The following is a 17,395-nucleotide window of genomic DNA, read 5'->3' as shown; positions in this document are numbered from 1 at the left end:
AATATTTGAATTCAAATCAGCAACATCTTTAAAAAATCTAGCCTTCTCCAGGCTGGAATTTTTAACTATAGTGGACTTTTAATATTAGAATTCCAGTTTGCTAGCCATGTGCCCTGAGAATTTTGGAGAGTTGAACTCCAATACTTCCTACAGTTTAGGGAAATGTAATGCCCACTTTCAAGGACTTAAGCCTACAGTAGAAGAGAGGTACAGCAATAGTCTTATTTATTTGTTGCTCTGCTACTATATAACTAAGTGCCTCAAAGAGGTGGCTGGTGCCTAATTTAGTCCCCTTCCCATAATTTTCTTAAGGCAGAAAAAAACTGTTTCTAAGGAAATGCCATTTAAGTTTTACCAGCTATTGGATTTAATTTGAACTAAGCATTTCATTTTATTCTGCTTTTGGTGCATTTAGTAAGGTATCTGAATTTTGTTAAATTGCTATTTTAAACTGATAATCTTTTCTTTATCAATTTATTCCAATTGATACTTTAAAGGTATCTTTAATTTAGGCTTGTTTAATTTTTGTCTTAGTCCAGTTCCACTTTCATTATTATTTTTTTTGTACATAGTCAGCTGCCCTTACTATATTTTAAGGATATTTTAGTGTGACATTAGTATGGCTGCTGTGGAATAAAGTGTTTTGTAGATTTGGCATATATATCATTCTGCAAAGAGATATGATTACAAGAATATTTTTAAAAGTATCATTGCTTTTTTATTTTAATAGTTCTTTGTTTCCATCTTTGGAAAAATGCTTGTAGTAAAAAGTAAATTTACAATTTGCAATTCTCTCTTTCTAAACTTTTAAGGTTCGTCCTTGCTTAGGTGTTCTATCAAGATTGTTGTTTAGCAGTGACTCGGATGTATTAGCAGATGCTTGCTGGGCTCTCTCTTACCTTTCTGATGGACCGAATGATAAAATACAAGCAGTTATTGATTCCGGGGTCTGCAGAAGATTAGTAGAACTTCTGATGTAAGTCTCTTTAAATCAGATAATTATTTCACCAGCAGAATGCTGCAGAAGATAGTGGAAGGCGTTAAATTAAATCAGTGTGTCAGATATAGTTTCTTCATACCATATCAGCTCTACAAGTAAGCCTGCAGTGGTAGTTGTCTTTCTTGCCTCTATTCTCTCCTGTGAGACAGCAGGAATTCTACAATTGGCAAATTCAAGATAGGCACAAGTATCTAGTTCAGCTTATTTTTTTATCTATCAGCTTAATTTGTGCCTGTATTTAGTAGTACATAGATACAAGGAGTCTGCCACCAAATGTTGCAATCCAGTGTTCCAGTGTAAAGGTCTAGTCAGGTAATGATAATTCCATTTGAAAATTCTGTGTTATTCTCCCACCCCAAACACACGTGCACACTCTCTTTCTCTCACCCACACAGACAGACCACCTGAAGCAATATTTTTCCATTTTCTCCCCACAGCATGGTTTGAATTTGTGCCAATGGAAGTGATTAGACTTTATTGAACAATTTCGGGAGATTCACTTTTTCTTTTAGAGTTGATTTTATTGTTGATTTCTTTTTCTAGTGTAGAGGTCATACTCTTGACCATATAAAAAACATATTACTAAGAGCTCACTTGAATTATTTCAAGTAGGTAGACATTTTTCATTCCATTTTATTCAGTTTCATGGTTTTTCCTTTCATTGCAGCTAGTGCCTTCAGTACCATTCTGAAAGCACTGACCACATCCCTTGTTGATTTTTTTTTCTTAAGAGATTTAGTGGAGGTAGCCATTATTTTTTAAAAAAATCTACAGGTTCTGAGGTTTTTTCCCCTTTTTTCTCTTTTTTTAGTTAACAAAATACAAAAAGAAGAAAAGAAGAAAAAGGCTTAAAAGCGAAATGAAATATATATAGGACATATATTCTCATACATAAATAAAAGTATATTGTATAGACAAGTCATAATACAGTAGTCCTCACAGCTAATCTATGAATTCAGACTACTGAATAGTTAGAATCATATGTTTGTGAAAAATCCATTTTTTCCAGGTGTTCACTTTTATATGATAAACTTCAAAAGAAGGAAAACATCTGAAAATATTAAGTTTCAAAGTTGAGTCAAGGCGTATAATTTTTATACAAAATGAAACAATATATTTAAATCATTAATTTCACTCTTATCCCCAATAAAAAATGCAGTGAGCTCATTTCTAAAATATTGCATCTTGTTGAAAAAGATATAATATAAAAATCTGTTTTTTTAACATCAAAAGAAATGAAAAAGATTTATATGTGCAATCATATTGTGTATATGAATTTTAAAAAATTCATATATAAAATTTTGAAAAAGCTTTTAAAAGGTGTGTGTGTGTGTGTGTGTTCAAAAGAAGTGCTTTATGTAATATGTGAGCACAGCATGTTTCTGCATTTAATTAAATCAGCCCAGCTTTTTTTCAACTTCTGTGCCACTGTTTTAAGAAGTCAATTCTTGTCGTTAAATCCTGCTTCTTCAACATGCTGCTGGGCTTTTGTTCTGCCCTGAGATCAAAATATGGTGGAATTCATTGATAAGCTGTATGAAAGAATTATTAGCATAGTATCCCCAATCCCATATGAACATGTTAAAAAGAAGTGATTGTATCAGGAAGAATACCTCTATTTTTCTATCTTTAAAATATTTTAACAATTCCGTTGTTTAGGCACAATGACTACAAGGTCGTGTCGCCTGCCTTAAGAGCAGTGGGAAATATTGTGACTGGTGATGATATTCAAACTCAGGTAAACTGATTTTTAAACTTATTTCAGTGATCTTTCTGAAAGATACAATAGAATCTTTATCATCTGAACTTATCAGATATAGGGATATGCTAGCCTTATTCAGGCATTTACCAAATGCTAAGTTCATAGTGCATGGAGCCCAGTTCCCTCCTTTCCAGTCTCTGTCAACATAGGAAGTCTGAAAGGAAGCAGTACTCATGGTCCCTTGGAAAGCTTCCCATGTAATCTGGAACTTCAGTAAAAGAGGGTCTTGGGTTGTTCTAACTGTTCTGCACAAACTCAAGCAAACACAGATACCTCTACCTGATTATGTAGAGGTTGGAAAGAACAAGGACTATATGGATAAGTCCATTCTCCTACTTTGAGCTATTTTCTATTTTGATTCCAGCATTTGTGCTATCCAGGTTTTTATAATGTGGAAGAGCGATATTTCCGTTTTCTGAAAGCTCTGTTTTGAAATAAGCAAGTCTTTCAAATAGCGGAGATGTTTACAATGAAGTAATACTTCCCTGCTTTGCTGGCTTGAAACTAAAAGAGCCAATGAACTGATATGATGAAGACCAGTTTGAAAGAAATACGTTGAGATAGCTTGGTCATATAGAGAGAATGGGTGAGGATTGAATATGTGGAGGAAGAATGTATGGATTGGACTTTCTTAAGAAAACTGATGGACACTGTGTGTGTAATAGACTTCTTATTTTCTGTGATGACCCGTAGTCTCTCGAAATAACCCAAAACCCAAAACATACATTAAAAACATACATTAAAACATACATTAAAATTGAATACATTAAATTCAACTTAACTTCACTGTTTTATTAGGCACAGTTTAAAGTCACAAAAGTAAATAATGAGGCAAAAAGAAAACCAAAACAAACCGCATTGACAAGAGTTCCGAAGCAAGCCAAGATAATTAATCATCCATTCTAGGAAGATAACCGAGAAGAGTCCATGGGAAGAATGCCAGCAAAGATAAACCTCTTTCAAAGAACACATTAAACTTTGACTCCAGCAAATTCTGACTACGCAGTTACAAACTTATATACATAGCTCCCAGCTGCAAGCCATGAGGAGGATCATGGTAATCTCCTGAGTAGACCTCGCTTTTCCCTGATCCTCTCCTCCCTGTGTGACTTAGGTTGGATAGGGGATGGGCCTGGATCCTCTTCTGATTGCTCAGACAGCCTCTGCCCTTCCCCAGCCTCCTCCACTACCTCTGGAGCCACGCTCCCACTCCCTGTTGGCTGTTCCTCCTCTTCCTCAGAGTCAGTCTCCACCAGGAGCATGACATTTTCGATCAGAAGACAACTGTTAAGAGATGATGTAGTTCAACTTGTACAGAAACCTTCTGAACAAGAAGTGCTGTGGAGATATTCACAATAGAGATCTGTGACTTTGGGGAATGAAATACAACTGTTTGGAAAGATCCCAGTTATAATTTTAAGGAAAAGTTTTATTATAAAGAATCAGTTGAAGATATTTGATCCTGGACATATCAGAGATAATGATTGCAGTGGTTTATGGTAAATTACAAGCTGTTGTGGACTTTCTGTGTGAAATACTTAATAGATTTTTAACAGAGGGCTTTGAAATGAAGTTTTGTTGTTGGATTTACCTGTTAACTTTTTTTTTACAGTAAATAGAAGATAGGTCAAATTAGTTGGGCAAATAGAGCTGTAGAAGTTTGTAGATTGTATGTCTGTTTTGCAAGGGGGAAAACTATTCTTCAAACACATTTATCGATATTCAGCTGAGGGGGCAATTTATGTGTATGTTTTTTAATGCACATTTCTGTCTTGTTTAGATTTGCCTTTCTGTCTGTTGAAGTATTGTATCTCAAAGTGGTAGTAGACTTGCAAAATGTGAAGCATATAAGTAATTGTAGGAGTTGTCACCTATAGTGGTGTGCAATAAATAGTCCCTTTGCACTGCAGGACTGGCTAGAATTATTTTCATTTCACATAAAATTTGATAGGTCCTGCTTTTGTGTAGATAGTAATGGAACAGTACAGTGGTATCTCAGCACTTGTCATTAATCATGGGAGGCATGATGAGTACCCAAAACAATGAGTACCAAATACATTTTCCCATAAGAAATAATGTAGTGAGCCACAAGGCAGCTGACACTGACAAGTTCTAGCTTGTGCATTGAGTATCAAACTAATGAGTATCAAATTAGTTCTGGGACAAAAAATTTATGTCAAAATGCATTGAGTACCAAATTCGATAAGTTGCAAAGCAGTTGAATGCCAAGGTACAATTTTGTTTATTATGTATCTCCCCCCCCCCCTTTTGTGTTACATTTGTGCACCTTCACACTTAGTTTTTATTGGGATCTAGAACAGATTTTTCAGAAAGCATAACATGCCTTTTTTCATACTCATATGCATACACTGTTCACTGAAATAGTAACTCAACATGTAAATACTGTTATTTCAGCTATATGCAATGTACTTTATGTTACATTATTTCGGCAGAACTTTTCATTTTTCAAATTATTTTAGGTAATTCTAAATTGCTCTGCATTACCCTGTCTCTTACATTTGCTGAGTAGTCCCAAGGAATCTATTCGAAAAGAAGCATGCTGGACAGTATCTAACATCACTGCAGGAAACAGAGCACAAATTCAGGTAATATATTTAGTTGCCTTTATTATGCACAATTATTTTTTACCCTTAATGTTTTTGTTTGTTTGTTCCTCAACCTGATTTATTTTTGTTTAATCTATCCAGTGCTTAGTGAATAGTGCTGGATATAGGTGGGAAGGGATGGGCTTTATCTGGAGGTTATGCAATCAATACAACCTCATATCCATACATTTAAATGTCCATTAAACCCATATGTATATTGCTTGTATAATTATTGCAAATCTTTTGTTTTTCTTTTTTATTGTTTTTTGTTTTATTTTCTTTACATAATTGAGGTAATTGAATCAATTTACATTATTTGTATGTGTTGCTATATAGATGATATAAATCCAGGCAGTTTCATAATAATATTTTTGTTATTTGGTGATCAAGTCCATTTTTTTTCTGGTACATCCAGAATCCATTGAACAAATGTCTTAGAAATTGAGAGTTTATTGTAAGCTCAGTATTTGGTTAATCTATTGACTTAAAGAATTTCAGAGTTATTACAATATTATATATATATATATTTCCTTTAGGCTGTTATAGATGCAAATATATTTCCAGTATTGATTGAAATTCTTCAGAAAGCTGAATTTCGTACTATAAAGGAAGCAGCATGGGCCATTACTAATGCGACATCTGGAGGGACTCCTCAACAGATTAGGTAATAGACAGTAACTGTAGAATAAAAATAACAAGTTTCAAAAAACAAAATAAAAAATGATGTAAAATATAAACAATTGGCATAAAAAGTAATCAAAATAAAATAATAAAAAGTAGCATGTTACGAATGCAGTGTCATGAAATAGAATGAAACATCTAATATTAATTAATTCAAACTTGCCAAAACTGTATGTTCCTAGATTTACTGATATGAAAAACATTTTCGATATATGTCTGAAAACAGTGAGGCAGCATTTTAGGGCAGATATTTTTGATGGTATCCAGTACCATGAAGGTCTGTCTGTTCCCACAATCACTGCTGTTTCTCAGGAATTCTGCTATATATCAGTGCAATATAAATAATATAGAATCCCCGCTTGGCTAGATTTACACATTTTCTAAGTCATTGTTCATTTAAACTTGGCCATATGTAGTTATCTTAAATGGCATGGTTTACAAACCATAGTGCATCATATGGAGCCAAAACCAAATTGCCACCCTATGTTTTCGAGAATGTGTGAATCAAACCTGTATATGTGAAAAGCCACAAAGAAAAGAAATCTTGTCCTTGGGTAGGCAAATGCTATTTTTCTCTTCCTATGTTTTTATGAACAATAGTTTGGTAAAACAGGTATTTTCAGAAAAAAATGTTTTGTTTAATTTCTCACCTTTATATATACTTGATAATACGTTGATTCACTTGGGACAGTGTAAAGTGTTAACACTTTCATATGAGTAGAAATTATATAACATGAGTTCATGTTGGAAATGAAAGTTTGTTCATAGATCATTCAGATTTCAGATCATTCAGTTTTTTTAAAAATGCATTGTTGATGTTTGGGATAAAATTATAAGTTAATCATATAAGGAGTGTATTTCTTTTAATGTTTTCAAAATTATATATTTAATATTATTTATTGAAAGCATCCTCATATGTAGATAATTACAGTCAACAACAAAAAAACTGATTAGTTATTTTCCATCCTCTTCCCCACCACCCTTTTCTATATAAAAGTTACTTAGTGGCATTAGGTTGTACCAAACCTCTATGTGATCTTCTGACCGTGATGGACTCTAAAATAGTCCAGGTAGCCTTGAATGGACTTGAAAACATATTGCGACATGGAGAACAAGAATCAAAGCAAAATGGAATTGGAGTGAATCCTTACTGTGCCCGTATAGAGGAAGCCTATGGTAAGTGATAACTTAATGCCACAGCAAATATTTTCAATATTTCTGTTATAAAATTGTCAAGTCTGCAGTGCAGTGCTGTAGACTTTTATGTAGGGGAATGATTCCTAATAAACACAAGATATACTATGAAGTAACAATATATAAGTTTGGATTGTAAGTCTCTTGTTTTCTATTCTGGGAGTTGTCAAGAAATGTCTTTATTTTCCCTGTTTGTGGAATTAAGAGCTGTTTATTACTGAGCAGTGCTTGACTATATTGAGCAGTATAGATCTTACTTGTCTCTTTCTCTTAATTCCAGGACTGGATAAAATTGAAATTCTTCAAAGTCATGAAAACCAAGAAATCTACCAAAAGGCTTTTGATCTCATTGAACATTATTTTGGGGTGGAAGAGGAAGATGCAAACATTGTGCCCCAAGTGGATGAAAACGAACAGCAATTTGTGTTCCAGCAACAGGAAGCCCCCATGGAGGGGTTCCAGCTGTAACCCTTGGATCAGAGGACAGGAGTGCTTTTGTGGTGGCCTTCATTTGCTGCCCTGAGGGGGAACGTTTTGCTGAAGAAGATAAAGGAGCAACTCATGAACTCAACATGTGCTTTTTCCCCCCCCCTATTGTGTGTTGCCATTGTCTCGTTCCTAGAAATACCAACCATTCACAAGTTAAAAAATAATGTTACATAGCTTGAATTCTCACCTCAGAGCAGACAGCAGATTCTGAGTTTTCAAGCAGTTGCTAAAATTGCACCATTATCCATAAACAACTGTGATATTTTGGATTTTGGCAGTGTGGTTTATATGCCCAAGCTACACTAAAATCTACCTCTATTCCTTGGAGCAAAAAAGATGTTTCAGAACTACAGGCATGAGCTCCTAGTAAATATTAAACTTAGAATGTGAAAATTATTTATTTAAATAGTAAAATATAGTTTTATGCGTGACACTTTGAGACAAACTGGTGAAATATATTTAAAACCAACATTTCTAGGAGCAGGTTGCTGGTTACATACCATAACATCAAACATCAGCGTTATGTCAAAAATGCAGTATTTCTGCTGTTTGAAAAGAGGTAGCCAGTTTCAATTTGTAGTTCATCCGGACTTGTTCTTAGTTATGTAAAGGAAGTTCCTTCATCCTTTTAATTTCTGTGGAATTGCAAAAGTTGCCAGTGCTTGAACTATTGCAGCTGATTTCTTTAATGACAGGTTGATGACATGATGTGGAAAGGTTTATCTGCTGATATTTGTCCATTAAAAAGCTGGAGGGTTTTTTTCCTACCTACTATGAATTTCTCAATTAGAAAAGTAAGTTTATATTGTAATGATTATTGTAAGGGAACTTTCTATAGTTGCATACTAGGAATTCCAAATTGCAATATCCATGTTTAACTTAAAAGCTACTAAAATGTGTGAGGCTGAAATATACCCTTTTAAAAAACAAAGTTAGATTATTTATTTACACAGTGTATTATATTTGACCAAATCTATGAATGCGTTATAAACCCCCTTTTTTAAATGTTTGGCAATTTTTCTAACTTATTGAAAACAGATCACCAAAAGTATATTTTCTAACAGATCAGCAGTAGCACTGGGAAAAAAAATGTTTTCCAATTAATTGAAGGAAAGCACTTGAATATACTATTATTTCTGACAACATATGTAAAATAAGTTTATATAATACTGTTCAACTTTATTTTACATTAGAATGAACACTTGAGACCATTTGTTTTATTTGAGTATGAATCTTATATGAATTGGGAGAGCTATAGCCCAGCCCAATTCAAGTACTCAGATAATTTTGCTTATCAGAAATGTCTTGATCTGTATAATACTTTTTAAAAAGTGATGTATAATACCTACAAGTGATTGCCTTTTTAAAATACTGTGTAAATTTCAAATTCGTGTACTCAAATTTTCAAAAAGGAGTTTGCATTCAATGAAATAACTGTTCATTCACAAACACGTATTTGATTTAAAACATTGCTCTTTTTGTCATATATTCAAGTTCTCCAAGAATGATCTGCCAAGGAAAAGAAGTCATCATTGGCCATTGTGCCGTGCATCTTATGTTGTTGTTATAGACATCCATTTGTTCCAGTGCTAGATCAATTTTGGGGGTTTCGGAATGAAGCTGTTAGATTACTTAGTAGTTTTCATATAAGTCAGGAATAAAAGGCTAAAGTGCTCAATTCAGCTGCTTCCTGTATTAACTCTACTGTCATGGCATGTGGAACTTGTTCTGTATTTCTATTGTAGTAGCTGACATATATATTTCTACTACATACAAGATTCACTGCAACGTGGCCCATAGCCTTCACAAAAGGCAGTATAACAACAATATCTACTCACGAAGAATTGTGGAAGTGCTGCTTGCCTTGGAAAATAAAAGCTTATTAGTTAAAAATAAATATGTATGAATAGAGGATCATAACTAAGGGAAGCCACTTCATTTGGAAACTTGCTGGAAGTCCAGTGCAAGATATAAGAAGTCTGCTTAAATCTGCAGCTAGATGTCCTATACCCATCAATGGATAATGGGATTTGAGTATTAGGGATGTTTTATATTTCTATCATTCATTCCAAGTATAGTTTAAATTTGCCAATTGAAACTGAATTTTGTCAGAATTATTCTATTTTAAAAAAACAACGGTTGTGACAGGGTATAACCATATTTTGTTTGCTCGCATTACACAAATTACCAGTTGTGCCTGCTCTTAATTTCCGAATGAATAAATAAATGCTCTCATCAAAGCATTTTTATCCAAGCAAACATGTAAGATTACATATGATTTAGGAAAAAACAAATCTCAAATGTGAATTAACACAACTGTTTTGAAAGGATAATTTCACTGTGTAAATCATGAGTATGATAATTTCTGTATATTGCTTAATTTTGACCTTAATTTTAAATGCTTAAGTATTAGTATTGGGTCAAATTCTCTTACAATTGAGATTTAAAAACGTATGATTTAGAAAGGTTTCAGGAATTGGCTGTTTAATAGAGTTTATATCAACAGCATCTGCAGGATGTGTAAGATTACAGGAAAAAAAATCCTAAATACTACATCTTTGAACAATTTGAAATATATTTCAGATTTAAGAATTCTTTCCTAATTCAAATTGATACATTCTCATGTAGTTGGCCTGAATTTGACAAGACTTTAAACTATGCAACCATGCCAAATGTATTTCAGATACAAAATATAATATGCTTTTACTGAAGCAGGTTTACATTTAGAAAATAGATGGATTATGGTCTTAAAGCAAAGTACAATTACTTTTACATATTATCTCAGTTGGATTTATTTGCTGACGCCTTATTTACATTTTGTTATATTAATTAACTAAAATGTATTTAGAAAATGTGTATTATGAAACTGCTAAAAGAATTGAGATCTATAAAAACACATTTTTATTGTGTTTAAAATGATCATCTGTAATTTATTGCATCTTTGACAAACTACAGACTCAATCTACAAATATCAACAGTATGCAACATTAGGGAATGTTATTGAACACTACAATGCAAAATTAATAAATGTATTTTACATGATACACGTGTATAGTTATTTTGGCTGGCAGATTCAGATTCCTGTGCAAATTGTTGGGAGAATGATTGATCTCAGTAAAATTTAATTGTTGATACATGAGAAAACAATTTCTTACTGCAGAGTTTTCCAGCCCATGTCTTTCTGTGCCTTAGAAACTGCCTTTGAAGCAGGGTTATGGTTGGCAATGCCAAACTTGCTTAATTAGATTGGGCCAGGTCATCTCTTCGTATGACGTCCTCGTAGGTGTAGAGTTCTGGCTTGAGGGCATGTGTTGTGGACGGTACATGGTTCGCTCAGAGTACTTTATTAGGAGGTCGTTATCCGTCCCCACATATGTAGGTAGTACCTCTTGAGGTTGGGTGTAGGTTCCACGCTGTGCATTAGAGTTGTCTTGCGGTTGTGGCGAGAACTCTTGCCTGTGGATTGAGTGTGGCAATTGGGTTGGTTGCATGTCAACTTGTTGAGAAGTCGTCGTGATCACTGGTGGGTTAAGTTGCTTGCTCAGCAGGCCGTAAGACGTTGGGGTAGAGTTGCTGATTCTGGGAAGAGAATTTCGGACTTTAGGTCGTACAACATCAGTTGGGGAAGGTTTGCTGTTGGTGAGAAGTGAATCTCGTATTTTAGGTCTTACTTATGCCAACAGACTTGAAATTCTAGACCTAGAAAACCTAGAACTACGCCACCTTCGGTCCGATCTAAGTATAGTATATAAAATCATACATCATGTTCTACCTGTCAATGAATACTTCAGCTTCAACCATAACAATACAAGAGCAAACAATAGATACAAACTCAAGGTAAACCGCACCAAACTTGATTGCAGGAAATATGGCTTCAGCAACAGAGTGGTCAGTGTCTGGAATACTCTACCTGACTCTGTGGTTTTTTCCCCAAACCCCAAAAACTTTAACCTTAGACTGTCTACTATTGACCTCACGCCTTTCCTAAGAGGTCTGTAGGGGGTGTGCATAAAGCGCACCAATATGCCTACCGTCCCTGTCCTATTGTTTCTTTTTATTTTTCTTATATGTATCCATGTATTCATAACTATGTTTTTACTTATACCTATTATCTTGTAAGCAATTGACAAACCAAATAAAATAAATAAAAATAAATAAAATCAGGTGGCAAATCTCTGCCTCTGTCTCTCCTTCCCTCCCTCTCTAAAAGATAAATAATTATATAGGGCAGTGGTGGCTAACCTTTTGGATTCCCGTGGCGAAAATTGTGTGCGTGCTTGTGCATGCGTATGCCAGCACCGAGAAGGCAATGTGCGTAGGGCCTCCACTACCTGGGCATGCACGCGCAGCCCCTCTGCATGCCATACATCTGCGCATGTGTATGCAACCCCCATGCATGCCACGCACCTGCGCATGCACGTGCAATCCCCCACGCTGTGCCTCTGTGCATGCGCGTGAGACCCCCCCTGCACACTGCATGCCTCCTCCGCACCCCCTACCCCTTGCGCATGCAAGCCAGATACCTGACAATCAGCTGTTGGGCGGACGGCACGTGCATGCGCAGTGGGGCTCTCCTGGGAGACATCTCGCATGCTGGCAGAAGTGGTTCTGCGTGCCACTTCCGGCATGCGTGCCATAGGTTCGCCATCACGGATATAGGGTATATAAAACCTGCCATAGGTAGGGGATTGGACTACAACACTCCCAAGGTCCCTTCCGGCCCTATGATTTTATTCTATAGTTACCTGCACTTTCTAAAGTGTAAGGTATGTGCAAGGGTATTTCTTTTAACCTTTTAAAAGCCCTGCAACCTATGTTGGACTCCGAAAGAGATTATTCTCTAGAAAGCCTATGTAAGTAAATAACATTGCCTGATCCATCCCCACCAGAGATTCTCTTTTTCATTGTCTGGGGTGAAATGTTGGGATTCCCTCAGGCACAGAACTACTGAAAGCAGTCAGTTCTCTGCAACTAGCTTTCAACTCCACCCTATTTGATTTTTTTATTGTTTAAGGTTTAATGTATAAAAACTTTATTCTATAAAAAGTCCCTACATCTAAAAAACATCCAAGTTACCCAGGAGCTTGCTATTCCTGAGATCATCGTCTGTGAACTGTCCTTAAATATCACATTTCGGTTCTTACTATGTTACAGAGCCCCTGATTATGACATCGAACATGCAAACAAGCTAAATACACGACTAACATGGGCAACATCCTGCCCACACGCTTTTATCTTTCTTGGTGACTTCAATCTACCTCATATTAACTGGACTCTTAACGAATGTACAACTAAACCCACACATGCAACCTTCTACAATGCAGTAACAAATCTGGGACTAGAACAACTAGTAACCAACAACACTAGACTTAACAACTGCCTCGATCTCATCTTCTGCAATAGTTTGAATTCAATTTACGGAATACAAATTAAAGAACCCTTTTCCAACAGTGACCACAACATGATTGACTTTTGTCTCAACATACGTCCACACAAAAACCATCACAACAATGGAATCCCCAAATATAACTTCAAAAAAGGCAACTATGGTCTTATAAACAATGATCTCTCATCCCTTGATTGGCAATTTCTATTCTGTGGATGCAATACTGTAGAAGGCCATTACAACATATTTTTACTTGAAGTCAAAAGAGTCATCAAATTATATGTACCATTAACAACTCCCAAAACCAGAAAAAAACAAATTACAAATAACAATAAGGAAGCTACTATCCAAAAAGAAATCACTTTGGCGGAAAAACAAATCTGGTCAGGTTGCCAACTTCAAAACCCAATACAAAAATTTATGCCACCAGATAAAAACTGAATGCACCAATTATCACATTAAACAAGAAGAAAACCTTCTATGCACCAATTCCATCCACACTTTCTACAATTTTGTAAACAACAAACTAAAAGACTCAAGGTCAATCCCACCCCTGAAAGGACCTAATGGTAAAGACTGCAACGACGACACCATTAAAGCCAACCTCTTTAACACATTCTTTGGCTCCGTATTTGTAAACAGCAATGGATCATGCCCAGTATTTTCTAGTCGAATCACAGACAACTACAATGATCTAATACATATCGATTTTACAGAAGACAATGTTGAAAAAGTACTATGCAATCTAAAACCACCTCTATCTATTGGACCGAATGGAATATGTGCCTACTTCTTTAAAAAGCTACACACTGCCATAGCCGAACCTCTACGCCTAATCTTTGAAAAATCTTTCAGGACCAGCTCCTTGCCAAAACTATGGTCACAAGCCACGGTCATCCCCATCTTCAAAAAGGGAGACCCCAGCCTAGTTGAAAATTACAGACCAATCTCTTTATGCTACATCACCTGTAAAGTCATGGAATCAATTATTAACCAATCTATCATCCTCCACTTAGAAACAAACAACCTACTCTCTAATAAACAATTTGGTTTTAGGAAAAAACTATCATGTAATCTGCAACTCTTACACTGCAAAAGCATATGGACTACACAACTCGATCAGGGCAAAGCAATAGATGCAATCTACATAGACTTCGGCAAAGCCTTTGATTCAGTGGTACACGACAAACTACTCCTAAAATTAAAATCTTACAGTATCTCTGGACACCTGCATAACTGGATAGAAGCATTCCTGTCAAACAGACAACAAATGGTCAAAATTGGGAGCGTCCTATCAAATTCTGTACCTGTCAATAGTGGTGTCCCCCAAGGCAATGTTCTAGGAGCAACTCTTCATATTCTATATAAATGACCTCTGTGATCATATCAAGAGCAACTGCGTTCTCTTCGTTGATGATGTAAAGCTATTCAACACCACAGACAATACTGTTACCCTTTAAAAAGATCTTGACCATGTATCAGAATGGTTAAACAAATGGCAACTTCAAATCTCAACAAATAAATGCTCTGTCCTACATATTGGCAAAAAAGAAGAAAATAAAATACAGGCTGAATTGTCAAGACCTTGTTGATGTTCCAAACTCTGTCAAGGATCTTGGAGTACTCATCTCTAATGACCTAAGTGCTAGAGCCCACTGTAACTACATAGCCAAAAAGGCGTTAAGAGTTGTTAACCTAATCTTACGTAGCTTTTTCTCTGGTAATATTACACTAATAACTAGAGCATACAAAACATTTGCTAGACCAATACTCAAATATAGCTCATCAGTCTAGAACCCACATTACGTATCTGATATTAACACAGTTGAGAAAGTCCAGAAATATTTCACAAGAAGAGTTCTCCACTCCTCTACTCGTTGCAGAATACCTTATGCCACCAGACTCAAAATTCTAGATTTAGAAAATCTAGAACTACACTGCCTTCGGTCCGATCTAAGTATAGTATATAAAATCATACATTGCAATGTCCTACCTGTCAATGAATACTTCAGCTTCAACCATAACAACACAAGAGCAAATAATAGATACAAACTCAAGGTTAATCACACCAAACTTGATTGCAGGAAATACGACTTCAGCAATAGAGTGGTCAATGTCTGGAATACTCTACCTGACTCTGTGGTTTCTTCCCCAAACCCCAAAAACTTTAACCTTAGACTGCCTACCATTGACCTCACCCCTTTCCTCAGAGGTCTGTAGGGGGCATGCATAAGCACACCAACGTGCCTACCGTCCCTGTCCTACTGTTTCTTTTCTTTTTTTCTTTTTCTTTTATGTATCCATGTATTCATAACTATGTTTTTACTTATACCTATTATCTTGTAAGCAATTGACAAAAATAAATAAATAAATAAATAAATAAAGAAATAAAGAAAGAAAGAAAGAAAGAAAGAAAGAAAGAAAGAAAGAAAGAAAGAAAGAAAGAAAGTATACCCACTGCTTTGCATCACAGTGTTGCCTGATGCCTTTTCCAGATATTGTTTGGAAATAGAAGGAGCATAATGAACCATATCTACTCGCAAGATACGGTAATATCTTTTTGTTATTTGTGGGTCAAGAACCACCTCATAATTGCGACCCATCTTAGATGGTGTTTTGATCTAAGGAACAGAGACAACAGACTTAGAGGAGAAGCCCAAAGGGATACATAATCCAGAGGGCTTATCAGGGTCTTCCAAATCTCAAATCCAACAACCTTTTTTAACACTGCAGCACACTAAGTTATGGGATAGTTACTATAGAATAGTAGATAAATGTGCAGTTATATATGCAACTTCACCCAGTTGTTGCTGTTTCTTATAAGCAATGAATAGCACCAATACTATTGTGAGTCGCCAGAGTTGTGGTGCATAAGATGGCTGGCCAATGAAAGTCTTTAACTCTCCTAGGGATATAAACGGGACAGCAGGCATTTACTTTTCACTGAAGTTGCTGCCTCAAATAAGTACTAAAAAAGGGACAGCTGAGACTGAAATACAGTAGGATATTATCATGACAGGCATCTGTAGTGTAAAAGGCAAATGGCCTCTATAGATAAGTACAACTTTTTCCCACCTTCAACATAGCAGCAATTTTTGCTTTGTCCATAAGAGGGCAGTGTTCAATAACTCTTGCAGTTCTTTTCTGCTAGTCCTTCACTTTTAGGTTGTAGAGAGCTGGTCCTGTTTTGGTTTTTCAAACCAGCCCACGCTGTTTCTTACATCTGAAGACATTAATGAAATTCCTATTTAAAAGGAGCTTGATATTAAATCTTTACCCATAAAAAGAGAACTATTGTTAGATAGCTGGTGCAGCTTGCACTTGTATTGGCTGCTGGAAGATCGTATGGGAGCTAGGATAGTTATTGGGGTGTGGGTAACTGTCCATCCACTGAAATGGTGGCTATAGTGAGAACACCATTGGAAACAAAACCAACAGAGAGTGTGGCATCAAGAGAAGTACCCCAAACAGTAATGAATTGGCACAAACATTTTTGGGGGAAGGGTTTAGGGGGAGGGGGAATTGTATGTACAAGTCTCTTTGTACAACTTAAACCTTCTGCTATAGCTCATTTTTTCTACTGTGACAAAGACAAAAGATCCTATTGTTGACCCATTGGACATATAGCCCCTTACTGATCCTATGCTGTCCCCTAATGATTCTGTTGGAAGATTATCCTTCTGGGTTCAGTTCCAAGTGGGGAAAAAGACACTGGAAACATGGAGGCTGTTTGGAAGGTTTAATGGTGGACAGGACCACATGGCCTGGAGCTCCAGAGTGAAAAGGAAGGAGGATCATGTGCTTCTAGGTGAAGGAAGAGATCAAGTAGGGGCTGACCAAGCTGCTGAGAGGCCCTTATATACCCTCTGTTGGGCCCTACCTTAGTGTTTCCTGTTCCTGTGCAAGAAATGTATCTCATTGGCTGTCAATGAGACCCAGGGGTGGGTCTTAGTTAACTTTGTAGGTTTTCCTGAATTCCAGGCTTGGTTTAGCCTTGCTGGATGATGATACACTGAAAGGGCTCTTGGGCAATTGCTATACCTTTACCTGGAGATTTTCTGCTCTTGAGTTTCTATTCTTTTGCCTTTTTAATATTTCCCAGGATATTTCATTTTTCTAGGAGAGGGGTGGGTGCTAACTTCCTACAATTCAATAAAATTCCTTGATCTTTCAAATGTCTTACTTGTAAAGACATATCTAAATATCTGTTCTTAACCACTGAGTTGCTCCACAGAAATTTCCAGTTTAATCTGTTTTTCATCCCCAAAGAGAAAAGT

General features: G+C 35.9%; 1 protein-coding gene across 3 annotated transcripts in view; it reads left to right on the top strand.

Annotated features, from left to right (window-relative positions):
• KPNA5 (karyopherin subunit alpha 5) overlaps positions 1-10,776 on the top strand; it is a 29,633-nt gene extending 18,857 nt beyond the window's left edge. For 2 of the 3 annotated variants that reach the window (XM_026666037.2, XM_087972928.1), the window contains 6 exons: positions 813-976; positions 2,660-2,738; positions 5,243-5,368; positions 5,905-6,032; positions 7,047-7,225; positions 7,524-10,776. In XM_026666037.2, coding sequence (XP_026521822.2) covers positions 813-976; positions 2,660-2,738; positions 5,243-5,368; positions 5,905-6,032; positions 7,047-7,225; positions 7,524-7,711 — 864 coding nt within the window. In that variant the 3' untranslated portion in view covers positions 7,712-10,776. The remainder of the gene's footprint in view (positions 1-812; positions 977-2,659; positions 2,739-5,242; positions 5,369-5,904; positions 6,033-7,046; positions 7,226-7,523) is intronic. The other variant, XM_087972938.1, reaches the window with a different exon arrangement.
• The last annotated feature ends 6,619 nt before the right edge of the window (positions 10,777-17,395 follow it).

The sequence above is a fragment of the Notechis scutatus genome, chromosome 1, assembly GCF_049901735.1.
Source record: "Notechis scutatus isolate UNSWTSFEM ecotype Mainland chromosome 1, rNotScu1.2, whole genome shotgun sequence".
Lineage (NCBI taxonomy): Eukaryota > Metazoa > Chordata > Lepidosauria > Squamata > Elapidae > Notechis > Notechis scutatus.
The sequence above is the reverse complement of the archived record's forward strand: the minus strand, read 5'-3'. Positions and strand labels throughout refer to the sequence as shown.